The sequence below is a fragment of the Danio rerio genome, chromosome 1 (assembly GCF_052040795.2).
Source record: "Danio rerio strain M-AB ecotype USA chromosome 1, GRCz13ab, whole genome shotgun sequence".
Classification (NCBI taxonomy): Eukaryota; Metazoa; Chordata; class Actinopteri; order Cypriniformes; family Danionidae; genus Danio; species Danio rerio.
In genome coordinates this window covers 59,549,099-59,559,491 of record NC_141021.1, presented here as the reverse complement: position 1 = coordinate 59,559,491, position 10,393 = coordinate 59,549,099, and the positions used below count along the sequence as shown (strand labels likewise).

General features: G+C 38.6%; 1 protein-coding gene across 4 annotated transcripts; it reads right to left on the bottom strand.

Annotated features, from left to right (window-relative positions):
- Positions 1-773: 773 nt before the first annotated feature.
- On the bottom strand, positions 774-6,683 carry LOC141375123 (B-cell receptor CD22-like). Of its 4 annotated transcripts, none has more exons than XM_087238161.1 (9): positions 6,596-6,638; positions 6,286-6,351; positions 4,767-5,114; positions 4,423-4,668; positions 3,824-4,081; positions 3,558-3,657; positions 2,067-2,112; positions 1,363-1,428; positions 774-1,287 (listed from the first exon to the last, which is right to left on the bottom strand). In XM_087238161.1, exons 2-9 carry the CDS (start codon positions 6,344-6,346, stop codon positions 1,126-1,128), a joined length of 1,287 nt encoding a protein of 428 aa, XP_087094287.1. In that variant the 5' UTR covers positions 6,347-6,351; positions 6,596-6,638; the 3' UTR covers positions 774-1,125. The 4 variants fall into 4 exon arrangements, with proteins under 4 accessions (XP_087094287.1, XP_087094286.1, XP_087094285.1 ...); XM_087238160.1 differs by having other exon boundaries at positions 6,286-6,449; positions 6,596-6,634; XM_087238159.1 differs by having other exon boundaries at positions 6,286-6,355; positions 6,596-6,632.
- Positions 6,684-10,393: the final 3,710 nt, after the last annotated feature.

Here is a 10,393-nt window from a genome sequence, read left to right as displayed (position 1 = left end):
AGCGAGAGCTTTGCCTGTGTGTGTGCTTGGTGCTTGTGTGTGTGTATGTTAATGCGCGTGCGCGCAATTAGAGAGAGAGAGCTTTCCCAGATAGCAAAGTACACTCGGGCCAGTTCCGGCTAGATTCTCGCCTGCCAGAGACTTACCACTCAGCCCGGCTCCGGCTGCCGGACTCCGGATGCTTGTGGACTCACTGCCCGATTCCGGCCTGAATCAATCAGGCCAGATGCGGCGGCCGCATTCGCGCCGGAATCGGCCCGAGAGTAATGTGCGCTGCGGCCCGGAGCTGGCGCGACTCAGTATTTATATACCTTTATATAAAACCTTTTGGTATTACATTGGTACTTGATACATGGTATTACAAGCCTTTGAGTTGATATAACAGCAAACGCCTGTGTGTCTGCTTGGTGCTTGTGTGTGTGTGCGCGTATGACAGAGAGAGATTTGTCTATGTGTGTCCCCTGCTCTTTAGCGGGATCGGGCGTGGCAGGCAGAAAACGGGGCGGGTCGGGCAGCGGGACAATAAATTCTTAATATAAGCGGGAGCGGTAGGGTTCGGGCTAAAACCTGGCGGGTGCGGGCGGGATTCAAAATTTAGTCCCACGCAGATCTCTAGCGCAGTCTTCAGTCCAGCTGTGGTTGAGTGTATTTACTGATGTGCCGATGAATAACAAGTAAAGATGCAGTTTAAATATTGATTTAGGCTCATGTGCAGACGCTCAGACGAGTTGATCTGTTTAATCACTGCATGAATGACAGAGGCTGACAACATGAATTATTCATACTCAAGAGGCTTTATTAGGATAATACATGTGATCAATTACATCAACAAAGCATTTTTAACTGATTAAAGACACAAAACCTAAAAACAATCATAGCATTTAAATCACTACCGCAAAACTAAGCAATCAAAATATTAATATTACTCTCACAATATGGCATGTTAGAAATGAAGCTGAACATATTCACATCAGGAGCAGGAGATGGAGACCTCTGCTGGTTGAGTGAGGGTTTGCACAATCACTAATAATAAAACTGATCACATACAGGAACACAGAAGACAGAATAACTGAAGCCGGAAATATTAAACACTTTAAGACAATAAAGCAATTCACTGACTCATCACTAATGATCCCTGTCAATCACATGTGGCTCCGCCCACACAGCTGAGGATTGGTTGTTTCTGGCTCCGCCTCTCACTGCTCTTACTGGTGGATTGTGATGTTCAGAAGAGCTCTGAGGATCAAGAGTGGAGCAGGAGTTTTCAGCAGGTCTGTGGTGAACGGTCTGTGTGAAAGACAGCGAGAGATCATCAATCATCTGATCATCAGTGATCATTGTCTGACTTTGACTTTCACTTACTGTAAGTGAGTCGTACAGGTTAGAGGTCACAGGCTGGAGATCCAGAGCTGCATATGTGTCTGAGATCTGCACAGAGAGAAGGACATTGTGGCTCTATTTTCATGATCTAAACTTGTGGTCTACAGCTCACGATGCAGGAGCTCATAGGGTGAGTCTGAATCTACTTTTGCTGTTTTAAGAATGGGAAAAACAGTCAGCATGCCCAGCGCACGGTCTAAAAGTGTTGTCCTTATTCTTTTAATGAGCCATGTGTGTGTTTGGAGTGTAATGGGCATTAAAACAATCAGAGTCTCATCTTCCATTCACTATAATCGAGTTGTAGTTGCGCAATGGTGGATTCGCTGGCGGACTTTCAAAACAGAAAAGCTGAACGCTTCACTAAACAGAGGAAACAGATCTGATGATGCACAATGTTAAAGACCATCTACAGAATAAGCCAGATTCACCAAAGCCCTCTGAGGTAAAGACAGGAGGAGCTAGCGTTGGGTTTATTTATGTAGACAATAATAATCTTTACATTTTAATTGTTTTTTTTTTTCATTTTTAAAGTTGGTCATGTGCTGCTGTGCATCCCTGTGTGTGTAATAAGCAACATGTATGCATGCTGTGAACCCGCCTATAGGTGCATATCACTAACATGCTCTTTTGTGCTCAGTTGTAGGAAACATGCAGGAAAACACCGTAAATAATGAAGATAATCTCACCACAGACTCTTTCACTGCTGATCTGCTGCTCTTCCTTCTAGAAAGACTGTCAGAAGAAAAATAAAAAATATATATTACTTAAATGTAAGATAAATTACGAACAGTAAAACTTATTCATGTCATTTATTTTTCCATGTCATTTTCGTCCATTTCTATCCGGGGTTTGGTCATGGAGTCAGCAGAACCCCAGACTTCCCTATCCCCAGACACTTCCTCCAACTCCTCTGAGGAGATCCCGAGGCGCTCCGAGGTCAGCCGAGAGACAGTCCCTCCTGCGTGTCTTGGGTCTTGCCTGAGGCCTTCTCCTGGTGAGACAGGCCTGGAATACCTCCCTAGGTAGGCGTCCAGGAGGCATCTGAAACAGATGCCTGAGCCACCTCAGCTGACTTCTCTTAAAGTGGAGGAGCACCGGCTCTGCTCTGTGCTCCTCCTGGGTGACAGAGCTGCTCACCCTGTCTATAAGGGTGCCACCCTGCAAAGGAAGCTCATTTTGGCCGCTTGTATCCAAGATCTTGTGCTTTTGGACATGACTCAAAGCTCATGACCACAGGTGAGAATAGGAACATAGATTGACCGGTAAATCAAGAGCTTTGGCATTCGGCTCAGCTCCTTCTTTACCACAACAGACCGGTACAATAACGGTACGCATTACTGCTGTCGCTGCACCAATCCGCCTGTCAATCTCACACTCCATCCTTCCCTCACACCTGAACAAAACCCCAAGATACTTTCCTCCAACCTGGAGGCCTTTTTCTCAGACTTGGAGGTGCTGATTTTTATCCCAGCCATGTCACACTCTGCAGCAAACCGCCCCAGTGCATGCTGAAGGACCATGTTCGATGTAGCCAACATAATAACATTGTCTTCGAATAACAGAGATGAAATCCTATGGTCCCCAAACCGGACCCCCTCCAGCCCAAGGCTGCACTGTTGTAAGAGGCTAAATTATCATATGCATTTGTTTATATGACAAAACATGCTTTTTTGACTCAAGAAGGTCCATACTGACTACAAAGGCAGATACTGATAAGATCAGGGCCTGTTGTGTGGACTTTGGGGGTTTTATGGTGTGGTCACATGTTGATTGGTCAGTTTGAATGTCTTGAATGGCTTTAGTCACATGGTCAAGAAATATACAAAATAGGGGGTAAACTCGAGCTCTGTCTCTTTTCCTGGCCTGCTTCTCCTCTCCTTCTCTGGAGTCTACTTCTTCTCTGACTCTACTGCAATCAGGCTTTTGGGCCTGCTCTCTTTGTCTCTCTCTCTCCCTCCCTCTGTGTCTCTCCTTCTACCTCGGCTAACTTTAATTTTACATTTAAGCTGGGTACAGTTTATACCATATATTTTATCATTTCATATTTTATTTTTTTATTAATTAATTTTTAATAATTTATTAATTTTTATGTTCTTAATACAACATACACTGGAAACCGTTTGACTTATCGCCGTATACTTATTATATTACAACTTATTCATACAATATTTTCTCACCAGATGTAAATCACAGCAAAGAGAGCCGCTGATCCTCCACCAAGAAAAACACCAACTGCAAGACCAACACCAAATTCTGAAGACCAGAGGATAAATCTGACTGCCGAAACAAAAGAAGCTCCAGTTGTTTATTATGAATAGATAAATATAATACAATACTAACACAAATATATATATATATATATATATATATATATATATATATATATATATATATATATATGGTCTAAGTGCTTAAACATGTAGAATATGATTAATAAACTCACACTGGACATCTAAAGTGACAGGATCAGAGTATTTCTCTCCATGTTCATTTCTGGCTCTACACTTGTATTCTCCACTGTCATCAGAGCTGATCTTGGAGATGCTGAAGATTCTTCCAGATCCTACAAATGTTTCTCCTTTAAAAAAACTGAGGTTCAGTGCAGGAGGGTTTGAATCACTGCTGCAGCTCAGAGTCACTGAATCTCCAGACATTATTACACAACATGGACTCACAGATATGAATGTCTTTTTTGGAGCATCTAGAAGAAAAAGCCTTAATTTTGAAAATGGATTACACATTTGATATTTCATTCACAAATATTTATTATTAATTCCTATTTAATAAATAACTTTTTTTTAAAAAAAATTATTATTATTTTACTACTAAGTTTCTTTTATGAACTACAGTGGTCACTGTAAGGAATACATGTGATTACAATAATAGTTTTTTTTTATTAATTACAAAAGATGTCTAAGTATCTAAAATGACTAGCATAAATTAAAAAGGTACTAGTATCTAACAGACAAGTACCAAGTACAAGAGACTACTTAATTAGTACCTAATGAATGGTTGAATGTTAAAATGACCTTCCATACTCACACATGACATTGAGATAGACTTCAGGTGATGTGAGTGTGTGTCCATGTACAGCACATCTATATCTGCCTGCTTCTTCTCTTCTGACTGACTTGAGGATGAGATGGTTTTCAATATTTCCTTCAGTCAATCTCTCTGAGTTTCTGTACCAGATGAATGTTGGTGTGTCAGTCAGTTTACAGCTGCTGTTACATGTCAGACGGACTGAATCTCCCTCTGTCACTCTCTCAGGAGACTCCAGCTGAAGATCTGAACACAACACACACATTATATCTAGTGCTGCTCTCATACACTGATTATTATTCTACATAATGACCACAAGAAGAGAGAAACCTCAGGAGAGTCACCTGTGACTGAGAGACGCACTCCTGGAACGCCAATCCATCTTCCTTCTGTTACATTAGTTGTGATTCTGCAATAATACTCGCGTTCATCTTTCTCTGTCACATGACTCACTCTGACGGTGCAGTTGTGCTGTTTATCTCCAAGATACTGAAGCCTCTGACTGTATTCAGGGTCCTCAGACAGATCTGGATACTCATCACCGTTTCTTTCAGGGTATTTGGTCCAGAACACTTTCATGATCTGATGTTGAGTAGGGTATTTATAATAACAGCTCATTATCACTGATGAGTTCTTTAGTGCACAGGCAGTTAAAGATCTGTAACTCACAGCCCAATCAGCACTAGAAACCACTGAAACACAGAAATAATCATGATGACATTGTTGTTTTATTAGTTACAACGGTAACACTTTACAATAACAGTACATGAATAATGATGTATTAATATGTAAACTAAACATTACTTTGTTATGAATTAATGATGAGTTAAGGTCTGCACTAATCATGAATTAACTTCAACTACAACATGAGTCACATGAGTTCATGTGTGAATAACGACTACCTTAATTACTTGTTAGTTCATGATTGTTTGTTAATTAATGTATTAATTACCACATTAGTTTATGCTTAATTTAACCATGATGAACTCATGATATGTTAATGTATAAATATGTTGTGACTTTACTTAAAGGGGCACATCATCATTAACCGATTCTTAACTACTCATGAACTCCTTATACACGTCCAACTAGTGAGTTTACACTGAATAACAATAGAGAAGTGTTCTGTCAACATCAACATGAAGAGGAGTTCATGAGTAGTTAAGGATGAGTTAATAGTGATGTGCCCCTCCAAGTAAAGTCATGACATAACTATACATTAACAGCTCATGAGTTGGTTACATTTAGCCTAAACTTAAATGTTAATTAATACATTAATTAACAACATGTACTAACAAGTAATTAAGGTAGTTGTTATTTACACATGAACTCATGTGACTCATGTTGTACTTAAAGATAATTCATGATTAGTGCATACCTTAACTCATCATTAATTCATAATAAAGTAATGTTTAGTTTACATATTAATACATCATTATTCATGAACTGTTATTGTAAAGTGTTACCGTTACAACAAACCATAAAAAAAAAGATTTTGAATAAATTACATGAAGTAAAATGATAGCAGCAAAAGCAGACTAACAAAGGCTCAGTGTGAAGGATGTTAATGGAGGGTGTTGCAGAAAAGCAGAAATGAACAGACAGATGTGAGAAAACAGCCAGCGGATGTGAAGAACGCCCTGCACAATCAATAATGCAACAAATGACCAAAACAGTGTTTTCCAGACGATAAAAATGTTATGTTCATCAAAAAAAATAAATAAATAAATAACACAAATACAGAAAAGTACATTATCTATTCAATACATCAAGAAGACACAGAAACCTGCTGAATAATGTCTGATTTTGGTGTGTGTAAATGCAGAGAAATAAAGCAGTGATGTGAATGTAAGATTGACTCACTGTGAATGATGAGCAGAAAGATCAGATGAAGAGCAGGAGCCATTCTGAGCCACATCAGCATCAAATCTATCTAGAATCCAGCATTAATCATCACTTCTACACTCATCAACAGTAAATGTACATCACCCTAAACAGCTCTTAGTGTTAGGAAGATCTTTACACATCTGCAGATTATTAATGCACAACATCAGTGTGTGTAAATCAACTGATGACTGAGATCAACACAAGATATTTCTCATGTCACAAATCATGTGTTATATGAGCTTCATCTACACTAATCATCAGTCAAATACCAGTGTGTTTGTCTTACCGTGTTGAAGAGCAGCCGATCAACAGCGACTTTGGGACTGACTATTTAACACATGAACTTTAGGTTTAAAGAGACAGCTCTTGTGGTTAACACTGTTTAATCTGTCCTTCCTCTTAACTGAACATCATTCAGATGAAACTCTCTAAAGTTAATGATGTTTTAAGACAGTTATTGTCCACCGAGTTTTACCTTTGTTTTACCTTTTGCAAAAAAAAAACAAAAAAACACAGTTGTAGGGTATGATTATTCTGACTGATTAAAGCAATATTTACAAGACAGTAGTTTCCCCATTTATTAAATTGTATTCAGCTGTTGATGTTAAATGTTGAAATGGCAGCTATTACAGTTATATGACAGATTGAGGGCCCTATCATAGACCCAGCGCAATGTGGCGCATGTCGCAGCACAATTGTTGTTTGCTAGTTTCAGCTTGGCACAAGAGTCGTTTTCACGTTTTGCGCCACGCTGTTTAAATAGCAAATGCATTTGCGCTCATATGTGCGCCTATATGTGTTCTGTTCTAAAAAAGAAGGTGTGTTAAAGTGAATTGATGACGCGTTGCTATTTTGAGGGACTATAATAGACTGCTTAATAGACCAAATCAAAGCTGGTTTAAAGTCCAGCGCAGAGCGCGTTAGTTGTGCGCCTAGCTTATTGCTTAATACACACAGGATGTAGAGCAATACGCAAATGTCTTTACATATGTAAAAGAATTAAAGGATTAAAAATTACAAAACCTATTATTTTCTAGCCTACATGAATATAAACACCACTGCCTTCATGCCTTCTTCATCTCAGGGGGATTTTTCAGTTTATTCATAAGAATTTGCTTTTGTATAATGTTATTATTAGTAGCAGAATTATTTATTATTTGCAAATTTATATTTGTTCTATTAAAAACAAGCTTAGATTTGCCCACCTGTCAGGTTTTAGACCATATGGGGCACAGCATGTGTATTTGGAAACAACTTTGACCACACTTCATTATTATTGTTCATTTATTAGTTTGCTGGAAATTAAAACTGAATTTAGAAATAATTTTAAAACAATTACTTTTGTTATTAAGCACAAAGATTTATGTATAGGCTAATGCAGCGGTTCCCAACAGGGGGGGTCACAGCGAGCTTTGTGGGGGTTGCACCATATTTAAAAAAATTCTCAGCTGTGGACAATTAGGAGAATGATCATGTTGTTTTAGTTAATTTTATTCCCTAGCCGTGGATTAATTGGTACCAGAGTTACTGAAGTTTGTCCTGCGCGCTTGCGGTTTTTTTAGTTACTTCTTTGGTTTGGTGCGTTAATCTGATCGTTACTATTATTCAAATGAAGGTAATGATTCGCACCCAATTGCTTCATACTGTTTTTATTTAACTTTTTCTTACATTTTACGGGTGACACACTGAGGAAGGCTTTGTGCCGAAACGTCTGTTTGTCTGTTATCACCCGTAAAATGTAAGAAAAAGTAAAATAAAAACAGTATGAAGCAATTGAGTGCGAATCATTACCTCCTTTTGAATTAATTGGTACCAGGCCACAAAAGAAATCTTTAATTATTTGTATGAACAATCTTTTATTTTGAAAAGTCTTTTATTTTGAAAAATGTACCCCACAAGCAGCAAAATGAGTAAGAAACAGATGTCTATAGAAAGGTTCTTTGCTAAGGGGAGAAAGCCAAGTGAAAGACTCGCCAACTGAATTGATCCACAACCCACTTGTTAACAAATCAGGTGAATCCACCATGGCTGTGCAAGAAGATGATGGAGATTGCAAATGACGGCGGCCTTTTAGGGGGTGTTCGCATATCGCGTATTTCCAGAGTTTGCCCAAGTTTGTTGTTTCCAATGGAGCGCTCCGCGAGTCACATGACAAGAATTGGCCGATCAGCGTCAGCTTGTATGGTATTGTAACATTCACATTTCGGTAAGACTAATTTTCTCAGACAAACACAGAACACCCAAACACTGCAGTCCTTTGTACTTTTCTTCATAAGTAAAACCTGTATCAGAGTGACAGCAATGTTTTGTCAGTTTGTCATCCTCTAAGAAAATTATTGATGGTCGCATAGCAACCTACAAAACATCCCTCCACCCCCCATCCCCCGCAGTAAAATTGTCAAGCGTTGACCATTACAAATGGCCTACTAATGTTTTTATATTTTACAATAGGCTATTATTCATTTATTGATTCATTTTCTTTTCAGCTTAGTCCCTTTATTAATCCGGGGTCGCCACAGCAGAATGAACTGCTAACTTATCCAGCACATGTTTTACGCAGCGGATGCCCTTCCGGTTGCAACCCATCTCTGGGAAACATTAGGCTATTATTTATTCATAAACATATCTAGATATAGTAATAAACATACCGTTTGATTGAAAACAACATTTTTTTGTCATCATTACTGCAAACTTATAAGATCGTTTATATCATTAAATGTGGAGGGGGGCCTTACAATATTTTCCCAGGAAAAAGGGGGTCATTACATTAACACCCCAACCCGCCAAATGCGGGTAGATTTCGGCGGTCGCGGGTAAGACAGACACTCCCACTAGCCACTTTGGCTGGTAGGAAATCATCTTCCCAGATAATAATTCTTAAAAGCAGGGTTCGACAATAAGGATGGTCCAATATGCATGCACAGGCGATCGAGAAGCAACATGACTGACAAAAATAGTTGCGTTCACAACTTCGCGCGAGCAAAGCAGGTGAATACCGGATGAGAGGATAATCACTTGCGCTAACAGCTGAGGTGATGCGCGCTACTGTTTATAACGCGTGCGCGCTCCCGTTTCCTTTTGTGAAGCAACTGTGTCTAGAAACACAACTGATGCGATCGATTCTTTTTCAAATAGACTGGACAAAAAGGGAGGAACATGCACCTACAGTCCTGCTGCTTTCAAGAGTTCCAGAGTTGACTTATTGTAAGCAGTGCCAGTTGCTTTCGGTTAAACCATTCTTTGTAAAGATATCTTATAAGTCTATCATTAACCATGTGAGTGTGATCATCCTTTCATTATCACAGTATGATTTTTTACCTGCTTTCTTTTGCATTAATATGGTTTAATTATTATTTTTTTTTACAAGAACATTGCTTTAATGGGAGATTAACTCCCCATTTATGTGTAGTTAACTGGTGATCTGGGACCTTTAGCCAGAACACATGACTGTGCATATGTTTTGTTAAATAAAAAGTTTAGTATTCAGCTATATTTTGCATGTTTTCACACATTTTAAATTTGTGGCTAAGAAATAATTAACTTTATTTATGGTGTGGTCAGAGATAAATCGGGTAAATCCTTAATTTTGGGGTCTGAAAATTTTGAAAACTAATTGTAATATATAAAACCCTGACCCATTTGTTCATGATTATTGAGCAAGCTCATGCACGACACACAAAAAGTTAAATGAACGAGGAGACATGTAGAGATAACGCACTCTAAATAATTTTAGCATGTCAAAATCATATTTATGTGTATAAAATATATTTTCCCAACAATAAAATTGTGGCTTGTGAAAATGGCGAGTGGCTAGTAATGTTGGAAAACTACTAGCCACAGTGGCTGGTGGTCAAAAAAGTTTATGTCAAGTCCTGATTATGTAAATAATATATATAATATGTAATCATTATAACTTATCTCTAATACAACAACAAACTCTGTACCACATCGGATGACATTCTCTCGCTGTAAATGCTAGTGCTCCCATTTTTTTTGCACGCTAGCAATAACTGCTGGTCACGACTATGTAATGGCAACAAAAACTGACCAAACGTACAGTAGAACTGTGTCTTTAAATCCATAT